General features: G+C 38.1%; 2 protein-coding genes across 3 annotated transcripts; both read left to right on the top strand.

The window, feature by feature from the left end:
* Window positions 1-8681: 8681 nt before the first annotated feature.
* LOC110540141 (olfactory receptor 5AC1-like) lies at window positions 8682-9608 on the top strand. Its single transcript, XM_021626959.2, has one exon. It carries the CDS (start codon window positions 8682-8684, stop codon window positions 9606-9608), a length of 927 nt encoding a protein of 308 aa, XP_021482634.1.
* A 4624-nt stretch (window positions 9609-14232) lies between these two features.
* On the top strand, window positions 14233-18402 carry LOC110540147 (olfactory receptor 5H19-like). Of its 2 annotated transcripts, XM_021626965.1 has the most exons (2): window positions 14233-14241; window positions 17485-18402. In XM_021626965.1, the coding sequence occupies exons 1-2, from the start codon at window positions 14233-14235 to the stop codon at window positions 18400-18402; spliced, it is 927 nt and encodes a 308-aa protein (XP_021482640.1). The 2 variants fall into 2 exon arrangements, with proteins under 2 accessions (XP_021482640.1, XP_021482641.1); XM_021626966.2 differs by lacking the exon at window positions 14233-14241 and having other exon boundaries at window positions 17473-18402.
* Window positions 18403-18749: the final 347 nt, after the last annotated feature.

Below are 18749 nucleotides of genomic sequence, written 5' to 3'. Positions count from 1 at the left end.
TAATGAAAATATCATATTATTGTTCCTCAAATGTACTCTACACAGTTATGTAAAGGACATATGCCCAACAGGAGGAAAATAAATCTGATGAAAATTATGTACTGGCTGTGTGTATTTAAAACATATAGCAAAATTAAAACCTTTTAGAAGTTATTTGTGCCTATGCAAAGAGTAACCATAGCAAGATTTGCAAGATAAGACTTAGAATGTAGCAAGGGATTATGCTGGACTATCAAAGTGAATGACAGAAAGTTTTTTTCTAAGATCCATGATCTTACTAGCACTGGCAAACTGGCTAGGCCTTATCATTACACCCAGAGAGGCAAAGGTATCATCCCTCATGAAAGAAGCTTCTATTTACAGCAGGTGGAGACCATCACAGGAAATCACATGGATACAATGCAGAGATGAAGGAAGCATGGGGACGCAGCACCAAGAGATGTGTCTACATTGCAGCTCCTGCATCTATGGTGCAGGGAACATTGCAGGAGATAGCTAGAGCCAGACTACCAGGAGTTCTGCTGTGAAAGAGTCTCTCTTGGAAATGGCTGCATAAACAACACAAGAACAATGGCAGTATCAATGGACTTGCTAGCACAGAAGAGGAAAATCTCACAGGTTCTACCCCTAGACAAAGAACTACAGGCAACTAATGACTTCTGGGAAGAGAATTAGTCTCTGTCAGAGAGGAGCCACCTTATTGGTTGTCCAGTGTAATGTGGTAAGTCTTGAAACCATTTAGGCAAACAACAAATATGATAACAAATATATATATATATACATGTATGTGTTATATATATTTCTGTATGTGCACAGACATATTTTGCTTTAAAATCTGTAGACAATCTTTTGCTTTCTTCCTCTTTTTTCTATTATTATTAGTATATTTTCTTTTACAATTTATTCTCTTTGTATCCTGGTTGTAGCCCCCTCCCCTTTCTCCTTCTCCCTGTCCCACCCTCCCTTTCAATTCCTCCCCTATCTCTCTCCCCTAGTCCACTGATAGGGGAAATCCTCCTCCACTACTGTCTGACCCTATCCTATCAGGTTCCATTAGGGCTGCCTGTACCCTCTTCCTTTGTGGGCTGGTGAGGTCACCCCACCAGGGAGAAGTAATCAAGGAGCAGGCAACCGACTTCATGTCAGAGACTGTCTTTTCTCCTCTTATTAGGGAACCCAAATGGAGACTGAACTGTCTATGGGCTACATCTGAGCAGGAGGTCTAGGTCTTCTCTGGTCTAGGTCTTCTCTATGTATGGTCTTTGGCAGATGCAGTTCCCCCTGGCCCAGCTTTTTTTTGGCTCTGTTGGTCTCCTTGTGGAGTTCCTGTTCCTTCCAGGTCTTTCTATCTCCCTCTTTTCCCATAAGGTTTCTTGTACTCTGCCCAAAGGTTGGCTATGAATTTCAGTATCTCATTTAGTACTCATTTGATGGGTAGAGTCTTTCAGAGACCCTCTGTGGAAGGCTCCTGTCCTGTTTGTCTTCTCCTACTACTGTTTGCCCTTCTAAGTGAGGATACAGCCTCTTCCCTAGGATCCTCTTTGTTGGTTAGCTTCTTTAGGACTATAGGTTTTAGTATGTTTAGCCTATGCTATATGGCTAATATCCACTTATAAGTGAGTATATGCCATATGTGTCTTTCTGCTTCTGGGTTACTTCACTCAGGATGATTTTTCTAGTTCTCACCATTTATCTGCTAATTTATGATTTCCTTGTTTCTAATTGTTGAGTAGTATTCCGTTGTGTAAATGTACAGCAATTTCTTTATTCATGATCACCTCACCCTAGAGGCCATAGAGGAAAATGCTGCAGCTAACCCTGATGAGACCTAATAGGGTAGGGTCAGATAGAAGGGAAGGAGTTTTCCCCTATCAGTGGACTAGGGAAGGGGCAAAGGGGGAGAAGAAGGAGGGTTGGTAGCACTTGGAAGAGATGAAGGATGGGGCCACATACAAAGTGATACAAAATGAACAAATGGTAATGAATAAATAAATAAATAAATTCCTTTGTTTATTTATTTTTATTTTATGTACAATGCTGATTTGCTTGCATGCATATCAGAAACCCTGGAACTGGAGTTACAGATAGTTGTGAGCCACCATGTGGGTGATGAGAATTGAACCCAGGTCCTCTGGAGAGCAGCCACATGCTCTTAACTGCTGAGCCATCTCTCCTGTGCCTCTAGTATGCTTCTTTTTAATTATTCTATTTTATTTTTATTAATTACAGTTTATTCACTTTGCATCCCAGCTGCAACTCCTCCTCCATCCCCTCCCAATCCCACTTTCCCTCCCTCCTCCTCTCCCAAGCCCCTCCCCCAGTCCAATGACAGGGTAGGTCGCACCCCGCCATTCTTCTCCAGTCCTTCAGGTCTCATCAGCACTGGCTTCTCTGTCTTCCTCTGTAACCTGGTAAGGCTGCTCCCCACTCAGGTAGAGGTGATCAAAGAGCCAGCCCATGAGTTCATGTCAGAGAAGGTCCCCATTCCCACTACTGGGGAACCCCTTGGACACTGAGCTACCATAGGCCACTTCTGTGCAGGGGTTCTAAGTTATCTCCATGCATTGGTCTTGTTTGGAGTATCAGTCTCACAAAAGACCCCTGTGCCCAGATTTCTAGGTTCTGTTGCTCTCCTTGTGGAGTTCCTGTTCCCTTCAGGTCCCTCTATTTCCCTCTTCCTGCACAAGATTCCCTCCACTCTGCAGAAAAGTTTGGAGGGGTGTATGAGGTTAGGACTTGAAGGAGAGGAGGGAGGGAGCTGGGATCAGGCTGAATAAATAAATTAAATAATGGAAAATATTTTAAATTATTCAAACCCTTGGTTTCTCTATATATACTTAAAGAAATTTTGGAATGTTTACATGAAACCCATAGATAATAACAGGCCTGGTAAGGCTGCTCCCCTCTCAGGGGGAGATGATCAAAGAGCCAGCCACTGAATTCATGTCAGACACAGTCCTTGTTCCCCTTACTATGGAATCCACTTGGACACTGAGCTGCCATGGGCTACATCTGTGCAGGGGTTCTAGGTTATCTCCATGCATGGTGCTTGGTTAGAATATCAGTTTCATAAAAGACCCCTGTGCCCAGATATTTTGATTCTGTTGCTCTCCTTGTAGAGTTCCTGTCCCTTCCAGGTATTTCTATCTCCCCCTTCTTCCATAAGGTTCCCTGCACTCTGCCCAAAGTTTGGCTATGAGTCTTAGCATCTCCTTCGATACCCTGATGGGGACAGTCTTTCAGAGGCCCCCTGTTGAAGGCTCCTGTCCTGTTCCTTGTGTTCTCCTACTTCCGATATTTATCCCGTTTGCCCTTCTGAATTCGGTTTCAGCCTCTTTCCTAGGGTTCTCCTTGTTGTTTATCATTTTTTAGGATTATAGATTTTAGTATGTTTATCCTATGTATGTACGTATGTATGTATATGTGTGTTTGTATTTAACTTCCTTTTAAAATTATTTTATTTTATTATTTATTACAATTTATTCACTTTCTATCCTGGCTGTGGCCTACTCCCTTGTTTCTTCCCAATTCCACCCTCCCTTCATCTTCTCCTCTTATGCCCCTCCCTTAGTCTACTAATAGGGGAGGTCCTCCTCCCCTTCTATCTGACCCTAACCTATCAGATCTCATCAGGACTTGTTACATTGTCTTTCTCTGTAGCTGGAAAGGCTCCACCTCCCATAGAGAGGTGATCAGAGAGATTGCCACTGAGTTCATGCCAGAGACAGGCCCTGCTCCTCTTATTAGGGTTCCCCCTTGGAGACTGAGTCTATGGGCTACATCTGAACAGGGGTTTTAGGTCCTCTCCATGCATGGTCCTTGGTTGGGGTATCAGTCTCTGCAGGGATTCCAGGGCCCAGATTTTTATTTTGCTCTGTTGGTATGGCTAATATCCACTTTTAAGTGATTATATACCACAGGTGTCTTTCTGCTTCTAGATTACCTCATTCAGGATGATCTTTTCTAGTTCCCACCATTTGCCTGCAAAATTCATGATTGCTGAGTAGTATTCCATTGTGTAAATGTACCACAATTTCTGTATCCACTCCTCAGTTGAGGGACATCTAGGTTGTTTCCAGATTCAGGCTATTACCAACAAAGCTCCTTTGAACATAGTTGAGTAAATGTCATTAAATGGTGATGCGTCTTTTGGGTATATGCCTAGGAGTAGTATAGCTGGATCTTGAGGTAGCTCTATTCCTAATTGTCTGAGAAAGTGCCAGATTGATTTCCAAAGTGGTTGTACAAGGTTACATTCCCACAAGCAATGGAAGAGGGTTCCCCTTTCTCCACAACCTCTCCAGCATGTGTCACCCCTTGAGGTTTTGATCTTAGCCATTCTGTTGGGTGTGAAGTGGCACCTCAGGGTCATTTTGATTTGCATTTCCCTGATGACTAAAGATGCTGAGCATTTGTTTAATTGTTTCTCTGCCATTCGATATTCTTCTGTTGAGAATTATCTGTTTAGCCCTGTACCTCATTTTTTGTTTGGATTCTTTGGTTTGTTGGTGTTTAATTTCTTGAGTTCTTTTATATTCTGGATATTAGCCCTCTGTTAGATGTAGGGTTGGTGAAGATCCTCTCCCAATCTGTAGGCACTCTTTATGTTCTGACTATAGTGTCATTTGCTTAACAGAAGCTTTTCAGTTTCATGAGGTCCCATTTATTGATTGTTGCTCTTAGAGCCTGTGCTGTTGGTGTTCTGTTCAGGAAGTTGTCTCCTGTGCCAATGAGTTCAGGGATTTTCTGCACTTTTTCTTCTAACAGGTTTAGTGTTTCTGGTTTTACATTTTTCCTGTTTGTTTTATCCTATTCTAAATTGTTTTTGTTTTTCCTTGCTGTATTTAATTTTTATTATTATTCATTAGATGCCTGCTTGTTTTCTAGGGAGAGACATACAGAAAATGGATCTGAATAGGAGGGGAAATTAGGAGGAACTGGGTGGAGAAGGGCACCATAATCACACTGTATCAGATGTAAACACTTATGGACACCTGGTCTTTGACAAAGATGCTAAAACCATACAATGGAAAAAAAGATAGCATCTTTAACGAATGGTGCTGGTCTAACTGGATATCTACATGTAGAAAAATGAAAATAGATCCATACTTATCACAGTGCACAAAACTAAAGTCCAAGTGGATCAAAGACCTCAACATAAGACCAGACACATTAAATCAGTTAGAAGAAAAAGTGGGGAAGACCTTAAAACTCATTGGTACAGGAGACAACTTCCTGAACAGAACACCAACATCACAGGCTCTAAGAGCAACAATCAATAAATGGGACCTCATGAAACTGAAAAGCTTCTGTAAAGCAAAGGATACTATCATCAAAACAAAGCGACTGCCTACAGATTGGGAAAGAATCTTCACCAACCCTCTATCTGACAGCAGGCTAATATTCTGTATATATAAAGAACTAAAGAAGCTGAAAAGCAACAATCTAAGTAATCCAATTAAAAAATAGAGTACAGAGCTAAACAGAATTATCAATAAAGGAATATCGAATGGCAGAGAAACACTTAATGAAATGCTCAACCTCATTAGCCTCAATCTGGCGCTTTCTCAGACAACTAGAAATAGCGCTTCCTCAAGATCCAGCCATACACTAGGCATATACCCAAAAGAGTCTCAAGTACACAATATGAACATTTGCTCAACCATGTTTGTAGCAGCTTTATTTGTAAGAGCCAGAGCTGGAAACAACCCAGATGCCCCTCAGAGGAGGAATGGATGCACAAATTGTGGTATATCTACACAATGGAATATTACTCCTCAACAGTGAAAAACAAGGAAATCATTAAATTTGCAGGTAAATGGTGGGATCTGGAAAAGATCATTGTGAGTGAGCTATCCCAGGAGCAGAAAGACGCACATGATATATACTCACTCATATAGACATATAATATAGGATAAACCTGCTAAAATCTGTACACCTAAAGAAACTAATCAAGAGAGAGGACTCTGACTAAAATGCTCAATCCCCATCTTGAAAGGCAAAGAGGATGGACATCAGAAGAAGAAGAAAACAGGAAACAACCTAGAAACCTGCCACAGAGGGCCTCTGAAAGGCTCTGCCCTGCAGACTATCAAAGCAGATGCTGAGACTTATGGCCAACTGTTGGGCAGAGTGCATGGAATCGTATGAAAGAAGTGGGAAATAGTAAGATCTGGAGAGGACAGGAACTCCACAAGGAGAGCAACAGAACCAGAAACTTTGAACACAGGGGTCTTCCCATAGACTCATACTCCAACCAAGTATCATGCATAGAGATAACCTAAGACCCCTGCACAAATGTAGCCCATGGCAGTTTAGTGTCAAAGCGGGTTCCATAGTAATGGGAAGAGGATTGCCTCTGACATGGGGAGGGGCATTCGTGAAGAAGGGGGAGGGAAAGTGGGATTAGGAGGGGAGGAGGGAGGGGTTTATGGGGGGATACAAAGTGAGTAAAGTGTAATTAATAAAAGTTAAAAAAGAAAAAAAATCTATTCCATGTAACAATGAAATAAAAATATAAGAAAAGCTGTAAAAAGGAGGAAGTTTACTGTAAACTATATTCCTTGGTATTTCATAAAGAGGACACATTGTGAAACTAGTTATGTGGATAATTCGGTGAAGAGCTCACAATACCCAGAACAACATCAACATCACCCTCCTGGGGATCTCTGGTAAGCATTAAGGGAATTTTGAAGTGTTTTAAAGAATCATTTTGAAATAAAAACAAGAACTGTTGTCTCCTTCTAGTCTGGAGTTCCCACACAAATAATATTGTGTCTTCTCATACTTTTTGTGTTTCTTCCTGAAAATTAGCAGCGTTCCCGTATTATACTTTTTTAAAGGATTTAGATAAGGTAAAAAATGTTTGCATTATTGATTATGTTATAGTTTTGAAATGTGTTTAAGATAATAAAGCATTTAAACAAGGGGTTAAAATACTAAATAATCTTAAAGAAAATCAGCACCCCAAATATTTATTAACACCAGTAGTTACCCACATGATGATAGACACTTCATTGCTTATGAAGGTAAAAAAATTGTCAGAAAGTTTGAATGTAAACTTCCAGTAATAGAAAATAAATGAATGATTATAACACTTGAATATATTCAATTTTTGTGCAAGTTTTTCTGACTGAAGTAAACTATGATGCTCAAATATTACTTATTTTATTTTTAGAATGACAAAAATCTAACTTGTGTGTGTGCAATAAAACTTCTTTTATTTCATAAATAATGATACAATGGGTGGTTAATGAATGTAATGACAATAGGATCCTTATGCCTCTTGAGTATCACAGACTTAAATTTATGAAGAGAAAAGTTTACAAAACAGTATTTTTTGTGGGATTCATAACCTGCTCGTTAGGAAATTCTTACTTGAAAGTTGGAGTTCGTAAAGAAAAAAATTAGTTAATTTAAACAAAAATCCGTTGTAATCATCATCTTAAAACCTTAATTTAAAAAACAGGCCATAAGTTTTAAAGAGAGCAAGCAGAAGTATATGGGAGAATTTAGAGAGAGAGAAAATTGCTCTGATTATAATATGAAAAAAAAGAAGTAAGAAAAACATTATTTGGTTTGTTTATATAATGGTATATTTTAGTATAATTCATAGGTAAGAATTTTGGAACTCATTCATTCTTAGTGGATTTTTAGTGAAAATAAACTGACATCTCACAATTGGTTACTTATGTTATTTTTAACTTTTAGAAAAGTAACATATAGTTATATTTTAAAATTGTACAGACTCTATACTATTTTCTCATGATAAAATATTTTAATTTTTCTCAAGCATTAGGACTATGATTCTATAAATAAGGAAGTTAGTACATGTGGAAACAACATAGCAACGTACATAAATACCTCCAAGAATATGCTTTTCATTTTCAAAAATATTAAGCAGAACATAGTAGCACACTGAAAACCCAGCCACCAGGTAGCAGAGGCAGGAGGATCACTGTGTGTTCAAGGACAATTTAGTCAACAGAGCAAGTTTACATCACCAAAGACTTCATAGTAAGACCTTATACCAAGAAGGAAGAAAAAAGTTAAGAAAATATTGAGTTTCTTCAGATACTCTTATTCACAAATAAACTCTTATTTCACTTAAATAGTAAATTTTAAATTCATGAGACTGAAAAAACATACAGAAATAAATGGAATGTTACTTTATTGAAATTACAGAAAATTGTCTTAAAATCTTTTACTACAATTGAATTCTAAACATATACTATAACAGAGTTTTATAACCATGTCATACTGAAAATAATTTGCATTAAATTAATCATATTGAAGAGTTATTATGTATATAAAAGTAGCCATTATGTGGACTAAACAGAGTGTGTTTACATATTTAGAGAAATACATATAGTACATAAAAACAAACAAAGAAAAAGAGGCCATGGATCTGGGAGAGAGTGCTTGAAGGGAGGGAAGAAGTTCTGTAACTATATTTTAATTAAAAATAAATTATGAGACACTCCATGACTTCATGATATGCACTAAAAAAATAAATTTAAAGTTTTACAAAGCAGACAGATACGGATAAAGGTACACAAGGAGTGATGAAATGAAAAGCTCCCTTTAGAAATACATCCACAGCATAGGTCACGACAGCTGTATCGTTTCTTTGTGACTGTTCCTTACTTGTTATTTCATTCTAGTGATTGCTCAGGGCAGACATGATAAAGGAAAACCAGACTCTGCTGACTGAGTTTGTCCTCACAGGACTCACAGATCAACCCCAGCTACAGGTGCCACTCTTCCTGGTTTTCCTCATCGTCTACCTCATCACCATGGTGGGCAACCTTGGACTGATCGCTCTCATCTGGAAGGACCCTTACCTTCATACTCCCATGTACTTATTCCTGGGGAGCTTAGCCTTCGCTGATGCATGCGCTTCATCCTCTGTGACCCCCAAGATGCTTGTCAATTTTTTATCTATGGATCACAAAACACTCTTGTTTGAGTGCTTCACCCAGTTTTATTTCTTTGGTTCAAGTGCAACGACAGAGTGTTTCCTCCTATCAGTGATGGCCTATGACCGCTATGTGGCCATATGCAACCCTTTGCTTTATCCAGTGGTGATGTCTAACAGCCTCTGTTTGCAATTTATACATGTCTCATATATTGTTGGTTTTCTACATTCAGCAATTCATGTGGGCTTGTTGGTGAGATTAAAATTTTGCAAATCCAACATCATACATTATTTCTACTGTGAAATTTTGCAGTTATTCAAAATTTCCTGCATTGATCCTACAGTTAATGTCCTCCTGGTTTTAATATTTTCAGCTTTTATACAAGGATTTACTTTTATGACTATTATCGTCTCATACCTGTATGTTCTTTTTGCCATCCTGAAAACGAAGTCTGAGAAGGGCAGACACAAAGCGTTCTCAACCTGCAGTGCCCACCTGCTCTCTGTGTCTTTGTTCTATGGCACTCTCTTCCTCATGTATGTGCGCCCTGGGTCTGGGTCTGGGTCAGGTGAAAATAGGGATAAAATGTATTCTTTATTTTACACAATAATAATTCCTTTTCTAAATCCTTTTATATACAGTCTGAGGAACAAAGAGGTAATAGCTGCCTTGAGAAGAAAAATGAAATAAATAGTTGTCACATATGTTCAGACCATTTCTTCCTTCTGAAGCACATGGGGAGGGGGAAATCTCTAGAAATATGGGTTAGACTCTGTTCTGCCACGTCACCAGATGCCCTGTGAAAGCAGTGAGCTTCTCATTACACTTCCCAGTGAAGTTTGGCAATGCAAACCACAATGCACCCTTGCTTATGAGCATTTGGCTTCTGCAGACTAAGTATCTCCTCAGATCTTCCAAATCTATGAGGAGTGATTGGAAATACTATTAGAAATGTGAGCTTATGAATGTACCTAAAAGTATCTGATGACTCATAGAGTCCAGCATGTTTTCCTGCTGCTATTTGACATGTGGATGTATTTTCACTGAATTTCCTCTTCAAGTCTAAGTGCATTTTTTGGCTATAAAGTTTCTTTTAAACACTGTACACTTACCACACCTGGCCCAGACTACTTTCATATATATATATGAAAAAAATTTTTACATATTTCTTTTTTTTTCAATTACACTTTATTCATTCTGCATCCCCCCATAAGCCCCTCCCTCCTCCCTTCCCAATCCCACCCTCCCTCCTCCCTATGCTTGCATGCCACTCCCCAAGTCCACTAATAGGGGAGGTTCTCCTCTCCTTTCTGATCTTAGTCTGTCAGTTCACATCAAAAGTGGCTGCATTGTCCTCTACTATGTCCTGGTAAGGCTGCTCCCCCTCAGGAGGAGGTGACTAAAGAGCAGGCCAATCAGATTATGTCACAGGCAGTCCCTCTTCACATTACTATGTAACCCAATTGGACTCTGAACTGCCCTGGGCTACATCTGTGCAGGGGTTCTGGGTTATCTCTATGAATAGTCCTTGTTTGGAGTATGAGTCTCTGGGAAGTTCCCTGTGTTCAAATTTTCCTGTTCTGTTGCTCTCCTTGTGGAGACCCTGTCCTCTCCAGCTCTTACTATTTCCCAGTTCTTACCTAAAATTCCATTCACTCTGCCCACATATTTCTTTGTCACTTTCAAAACTGTAGAACTCACATAATTGATTAATCTGTATACTAGAAAAGCATATACCTTTGCTTTCCTCCTTTTGGGTCTATGAAAGTAGGAAACTGATGCACACAGTATCTACTCACTCACATAGACATGTAATATAGGATAAACCTACTAAAATCTGTACACCTAAAGAAACTAATCAAGAGGGAGGACTCTTGCTAAAATGCTCAATTCCTATCCAGAAAGGCAAAGAGGATGGACATCAGAAGAAGGAGAAAACAGGGAACAAGTCAGGGGCCTGACAAAGAGGACCTCTGAAAATCTCTGCCCTGCAGACTATCAATGTAGATGCTGAGACTTATGGACAACTTTTGGGCAGAGTGCAGGGAATTTTAGGAAAGAAGTGGGAAGCAGTAAGATCTGGAGAGGACAGGAACTCCACAAGGAGAGCAACAGAACCAAAAAATCTGAGCACAGGGGTCTTTCCTGAGACTGATAGTCCAACCAAGGACATTCATGGAGATAACCTAAGACCCCTGCACAGATGTAGCCCATGGCAGTTCAGTATCCAAGTGGGTTCCATTGTAATAGGAACAGGGACTGTCTCTGACATGAACTGATTGGCCTGCTCTTTAATTACCTCCCCCTGAGGATGGAGCAGCCTTACCAGGCCACAGAAGAAGACAATGCAGCCACTCCTGATGAGACCTAATTGACTAGGCTCAGAAGGAAGGAAAAGAAGTCCTCCCCTATCAGTGGACTTGGGGAGGGGCATGCATGCAGAAGGTGGAGGAAGGGAGGGGTTGGGACGGGAGGAGGGATGGAACCACAGGGGAGATACAAAGTGAATAAACTGTAATTAATAAAGAAAAAAAACTCCCACAAAAAAAAGAAAGTAGGAAACAAAGAAACTGGATGTTACTGTGTTGTTAGTTGCATTCTATTTTTTGGGTATCGCATCTAGATGGCATAAATAAGTAAATCAAGCAGTTTTTCCTGAATGCATGTTTGTTCTAGTATTAATCCAAGCTCTGGAGCTGTCAAACCTCCTTCAGAGCATTTTTCCAGTTGGGATTTCATAGTCTCTTATCTCTCCTACAAGTTCTGTGTAAACGCTCATTTCCCACTCCTCGGCCACCCTGTCTCTCCCCCACTCCCCATGCTTCTTTCTTTGTAGGCCATCCCTGCTTACGATTTTGGTTGTCTTAGGCGTTCACTGAAGAGGGGTCTGAGGACAGTGATGTCCATAGATATTCCCCTGCTATAAAGGAGAGTTCTGAGCCAGACCAGCAACCACTAAAGCAGACTGCATTTTTCCTTTTACTTTTTTTAATTTATTTTTTATTTTTGTTAATTAAAGTTTATTCACTTTCTATCCTACCTGTAGCTCCTTCCCTCTTCCCCTTCCAATCCTTCCCTCCCTCCCTTTTCTCCACCCATGCCCCTTTGTCAGTCCACTGATAGGGGAGGTCCTCCTCCCTTCCCTCTGATCCTACTCTATCAGGTCTCATCAGGAGTGCTTGCTTTGTCTTCCTCTGTGGCCTGGTAAGCCTGCACACACACCCCGAGGGGGAGGTAGCAAAGAGCAGGCCAATCAGTATATGTCAGAGACTGTCACTACTCCCATTACTAGGTAACCCACTTGGACACTGAGCTGCCATGGGCTACACCTGTGCGGGGGTTCTAGGTTATCTCCATGCATGGTCCTTGGTTGAAGTATCAGTCTCTGAAAACACCCCTGTGTCCAGGTTTTTTGGTTCTGTTGCTCTCCTTGTGGAGCTCCTGTCCCCTCCAGGCATTTCTATCTTTCTCTTCCTTCATAAGATTCCCTACATTCTGCCTAAAGTTTGGCTACGAGTCTCAGCATCTGCTTTGACACCCTGCTGGGCAGAGTCTTTCAGAGGCCTTATGTGGTAAGCTCCTGTCCTGTTCCCTGTTTTCTCCCTCTTCTGATGTCCATCTTCTTTGCCTTTCTGAATGAGGATTGAGCATTTTACCCAGAGTCCTCCTTCTTGATTAGCTTCTTTAGGTGTACAGGTTTTAGTATGCTTATCTTATATTATATGTCTAATATCCACTTATGAGTGAGTATATACTCTGTGTATCTTTCTGCTTCTGAGATACCTCACTCAGGATGATCTTTTCTATTTCCCACCATTTGCCTGCAAATTTCATGATTTCCTTGTTTTTAATTTCTGAATAATATTCCATTGTGTAAATGTACCACAATTTCTGCATCCATTCCTCAATTGAGGGGCATCTAGGTTGTTTCCAGATTCTGGCTATTACAAATAAAGCTGCTCCAAACATGGTTGAGCAAATGTCCTTATTGAATGGTGGGGCATCTTTTGGGTATATGCCTAGGAATGGTATAGCTGGATCTTGAGGAAGCGCTATTCCAAATTTTCTGAGAAAGCACCAGGTTGATTTCCAAAGTGGTTGTACAAGGTTACATTCCTATCGGCAATGGAGGAGGGTTTCCCTTTTTCCACATCCTTAATTTTTTTTCTATTTCAGACATTTATGTCATGAAGAATGTTGGTAGAAAAAAAATGAAAAGCCTTTTATTTTTATAATTAAAATAAAATGTTATTTTATATAAATAACCTATTTCTGTAAGAGAGGAAAAGTTTGCATGCACTATAACAACATCACAGTTGACAGCATGCAATAGTCTGGAATCTGAAGTTGTTTTCACAATGAGTTTATTGGTTTTGCTTGCCATGGTGACTGTGAACTTTTGGGGGGGAGGGGGGACCGGGAGGGGAGGAGGGAGGGGCTTATGGGGGAATAAAATGTAATTAATAAAAGTTAAATAACAAAATAAAAAAACAATTATTTCTTTTACATTTTTACATTATAATTACATCATTTCTCCCTCATGTACCCAATCTGTTCTCTTTCAAATTCATTGCCTCTTTTTTTTATTAATTGTTGGTGTATATACAGTCCTAAGTACATAAGTGAGGTCTTCTCTGTCTGCATAACATTACTTGTATCTATGTTTTTAGGAATTACCATTTGGTGTTGGATAACCAGAAGGTGTATGCTCCCCTCGCAAAGACTATTTTTCCCATGCTCAACATTTCTTAGTTGTCTATAGTTCTACTTTTGAGTTTAGTTCAAGACTTAAATGAAGTCCCACTGCAACTTAGAAAACATTGCCAGAAATATTTCAGGTTTGCAAATTGTTTGAATTGGAAAAGACGGTTGTTATGAATCCAAAAACCTTTTTCAGTTGCCAGCTTTGCCATGATCCCATAGGGGGTTCAAACCCCATAGTTTAAACAGTTGAGATTTAGATCTCTAACCATAAGTCATTTCTTAATTAACTCAGACAAAACTGTCCTAGTTGAAGGCTTCAGAGTGTGAAATTTCATATGTCCAGTTTGTTTAAACTTGTCAAAATTGCTATCTTTGAGGGGAAATAACAATATCAAGTAGAATTTTTGGTTATTAAAAATACAATATCTTACTGACTTGGATATTTATTAGTGCAAAGTGTGTGATACCCTAAGGGACCAATTTGGACTTCTCACTGGCATCCAAACCCACAGTGCCCAGTAGAAGACCTTCTCAGGGTTCTCCAGAGAATGCTGGGCTGTTGGGAATTTCAGTTCCCTAGCCCATCTTCTTCTGGAAAAATCATGCCGGGATGGAATTGGTGGGATTTTGTTGTTGTTGTTGAGGTAAAATGCATATAAACAACATTTCCTGTACTTGGGCAATGAAGCTTCCAAATGTTTCTGTCTATGGCGCTCCCTTCTTGTTCTACTGTGTTTCATTCTGTTTGAGAAAACCCAGTCCTTCTGAAGATAATAGCAATGTTTTTTGAGATATAGGTAGAAGAGAAAAGAGTTATGTAACCTGCACTGTTCTTTCCCTAGAGAATTAAAAAGGTGTTTCTTTCATAATAATTTATATTTGGTTTTGGATCACTATATTGCTTGTTATAAGTGAAGGCAGCAGCAACAGCCAATTGTTTGTATATTTTGACTTCATGCCTAAATGAAAAGGTAAAGTAGCTTGAACTGTTCTCATAAATGATGCTTTCAATTTTTAAACTAACTATTGGATTTTAAGTACTCATGAACTATATGTTTACTTTAAAATTCAGTTTAAAGATCCATGTAATAATGATTGCCAAATAAGCAATGATTCCAATGATTTCCAGTACAAAGAATAACTGTGTTTTATTTAATCATTTTCTCTGACTAAATCGTTTAAGGTGAGTAATGAAAGTGTTCATTCCCTGTGTGATCCTTTACTTCCAGTAATTTATTTAGATAATATACAAAACTTTATATTATATAGGAATATATACATAACAGATAATATATATAGAATGTTTCATGGAGTGTTTTTGATATGCTTTTACATTTGTACAGAGAGATACACATAAAAATACACAGGAAATATATCTTGCTACTTTTTCTGCATTTATTATTTAATTATGCCCTATATTCCAAGCTATTTGAGAATTTGATTTTTTTTGCTATGACTGAGGTTGTACAGAAGGAGAAGTAACTTTATAGATATACCTAAAAATCATAAAATTTGGTGCTATTTATCATCAGTATACAGGAGTCAGTCTGCTTAATTTTGTTCTGTTGAAACAAAACAGCAGGGCAAAAAATAATTGGTGAAGCAAGAATGTTTTCTCAAATAAAAGTTCAAATTGAAACATCATAAGATTACTAGAAAAATGTTTTTCTGATTCTTTTAATTACAGTTAAAGAGCAGCATACAAACACAGGAAACATTTTAGGCAGTGACTATATATGTATTTATACTCAAACTACATATGAACTTATACCCAAGCATAATTAAGGGGAATTAATATTTATATTTTACGAAATATCTTCTACAGGGAAATATGTTTTCATTGTACAAAACAAACCCGAGTATCTCTGCAGTTAAGAAGTAGAGTCCTTTGGACATAGTATAAGAGTGATACTGGTGGCTATATTTTCAGCTTTTTTGAGGAAGCTCCAAACTGATTTCCGCAGTGGCTGTACAAGCTCTTACTTCCTGCAGCAACGAGTAAGATCTCCCCTTTCCCACATTCTTATCAGCATATGCTGTCACTTGTTTTAGTAATCTTGGCTGTTCTGGACAGGGTATGATGAACCCTCAAACTAGTTCTGATTTCTATTTCCCTAATAGCTATAAACATTTTAAACTATAAACATTTTTAAAAAGCATTTGTCAGCCATTTGTGTTTCCTTTGAGAACTCTAGTTTCACGCCCCATTTTAAAATTTTGAACTATTGATTTTCTTGATGTTTAGTTTTTACAGATCTTTGTATATTCTAAATACTAGTCCTAAGTCAGATTTTTTTTTTCTATTCTGTAGGCTACCTCTTCATTCATGTGATTTTTATCCTTTGTTAAAATTTTCATTATTGGCTATAGCCAATAAACAAAATCTGAGACTTGTTCCTGAAACTAGTTTCTGAAACTTACCCTTCTTCTAATTTTCAGGTTTCTGATACTTTCTCTTTATTTGTTGTCCTCCTTTTCCACATTTTTTTCTCATACCATTCCCATTTCTCTTCATTTTATTCCTTTTCACCAATCCAAATGACCTTTTCTAGTCTTCCTGTTAGTTTTCTCTTCTTATTGCTTCCTTCTTCTTTTGAGAGTCACCTGCTTATCCTTTGTTGAGAAACTTTTCTTAACATAGTCTAGAGGCACTGGACAAATGCCAACTGTCTTCCATAGTTTCTAGGATATTCCTCATCACCCTTTCTCTATAACGTAATTTCTTCTCTGTATGGCACTTTACTTACTATTATTTCTGCAGTTGTTTCATTTCATCACTTCTAAGAGATATAGAAAGCTGTTTCACTTAAGCCATTACAAAATTTCAACACTTAGGGATCTGTAGTCATATAATCAACCACATCCCACATTTTGGCCTCCGGCAATGGACAGAAAGGGAGCCAGGCACTTACATGTATTTATGATTAAGATTTAATAGACCCATAAAACAAACTTCATGCCTCCTGCTTGTTTTGTCATAGCAACAAAAACGTAGTGTACCTGAGTTCTAAAACTGTTTCTAAGAGACCTTCTACACAGTTGCCACAATCGTTGATTCTTATTATACATCCAGATTATGTCTTAAAACAATACATAGTGTGGGCTCTATACTATGAATCATTTCCAGTTTGTCTCTTTGTCCTCATAATACCTTTTAATGTTCCTTTACACATACTGGTTAACTTCACACATATTTAAAAAGCATTTGGAGAAGATTTAAAAGGTAGATCATTGATTGCAAACTACTCAGTTTTTTTAGTTATATCTCACAAGCTGCATTTTGCACAAATGTTTCCAGATAACTCTGATATAAAATCTGTTTTGGAACTTTTGTATAAAATGAGAGCTTTCTAATAATATTGAATCTAGTTTCGCCTCCAGCCCTGAACCCATTTTCTTGCTACTATATAATTACTTCGAATTCGTTTTGAAATCTTTCTTCCTGTTCTATTATGTTTCCATTGCATCAAGAAAGTATATTCTAATTGACTAAAATAATACATCTCAATTAATTTTTTAGTTCAGGTTGCTTTAAAAATCTTTGTAGCAAGAGTGGGTGTATGGTGTATATACTGAATGTTCCTGCCAATCCAATGGTATGTTTTCAACTTACCATGTTTTCTTAAATCTATTATAATATTTGCATGTTAAAATTATATCAATGGTTGATATTGTTTTTTAAATTTCAAGGATACTTTCCATTTATTATAGTCAAACAACAAAATTCAAAGTTCATTCTGATAAATATATTCATGTATTTCAAATCCTCTTCCAAATTTCACTTTACAGGTCCTTATTAAGTATTGTCTGACATTTGCTACCTTTTATTTCAGAGACTTCTAGTGAGGACATGGGAACAGAGAATGACACACTGCTGACAGAATTCATTCTCACAGGACTCAGTCACCACCCACCATGGAAAATCCCCCTATTTCTGATGTTCTTAATGATCTATCTCATCACCCTTGTGGGGAACGTTGGTCTGATTATTCTCATCTGGAATGACCCTCGACTTCGCATCCCCATGTACTTATTTCTTGGGTGTTTAGCAGTTGTCGATACTTTGTTATCGTCCACAGTGACACCCAAGTTGCTTCTCACCTTAATAGCTAAGAGTAAAGTGATCTCTCTCTCTGAATGCATGATACAGTTTTTTTCATTTGTAATGTGTGCAACCATGGAATGTTTTCTCTTGGCAGCGATGGCCTATGATCGCTATGCGGCCATCTGCAAGCCTTTGCTCTACCCAGTGATCATGACAAATAGACTGTGTGTATGTCTGCTCATCTTGATCTTTGTAATTGGAATTCTTCATGCTTCAATTCATGAAGGCATGTTATTCAGATTAACGTTCTGTAATTCCAACACAATACATCACTTTTACTGTGATATTATGCCACTGTTAAAGATTTCCTGTACTGACCCTTCTCTGAATTACCTAATTATTTTTATTTTTTCTGGTTCAATCCAAGTATTCACTATTTCAACTATTCTAGGCTCTTACACATTTGTACTGTTTACAATTTTAAAAAAGAAATCTTCTAGAGGCATAAAGAAAGCTTTCTCCACCTGTGGAGCCCATCTTTTATCTGTGTCTCTATACTATGGCTCTCTTCTCTTCATGTATTTGCTTCCTGCATCTCAGAAAGTGCAGGATGAAGACATGATGGACTCTGTGTTCTACACTGTCATAATACCCATGATGAATCCAATTATCTACAGTCTGAGAAACAAGCAAATCAAAGACTCGCTGGAGAAAATCTTAAAGAGAAATGTTTAGGTCTCATATCATCTGTTGTCTTTTTGTCGAATTATCACAAATGTGTGTGGACTTAACATGGCTGTATTTTGCTCATGGTCTAAATTATTTTACAGTTATACCTGTTCTAGCACTTTAGTGAACTAATGTGTAAATGCCCATTTCTTTCAAATACTTCCATACTTATTTTCAACCATACAAAGATTTATAATAGAATATTATATTATGATAAAAATAAATGAAGCAGAGTATAAAAGTCTAGTTTGCATGTTCCACATTGTAACTTCAGAGCTATAGGAGAGCAGGCCCTCTAAAAACAATTCAGTGTGATTTTTTTTTTTCCAGCTTGGAGTCTCATAACACATTTA

The sequence above is a fragment of the Meriones unguiculatus genome, chromosome 17 (assembly GCF_030254825.1).
Source record: "Meriones unguiculatus strain TT.TT164.6M chromosome 17, Bangor_MerUng_6.1, whole genome shotgun sequence".
NCBI classification, from domain to species: domain Eukaryota; kingdom Metazoa; phylum Chordata; class Mammalia; order Rodentia; family Muridae; genus Meriones; species Meriones unguiculatus.
This window is presented reverse-complemented; position numbering and strand designations above follow the sequence as displayed.

Coding starts and splice junctions, on each gene's coding strand:
- LOC110540141 (XM_021626959.2), top strand. CDS start 8,682: ATGATAAAGGAAAACCAGACTCTGCTGACTGAGTTTGTCCTCACAGGA.
- LOC110540147 (XM_021626966.2), top strand. CDS start 17,473: ATGGGAACAGAGAATGACACACTGCTGACAGAATTCATTCTCACAGGA.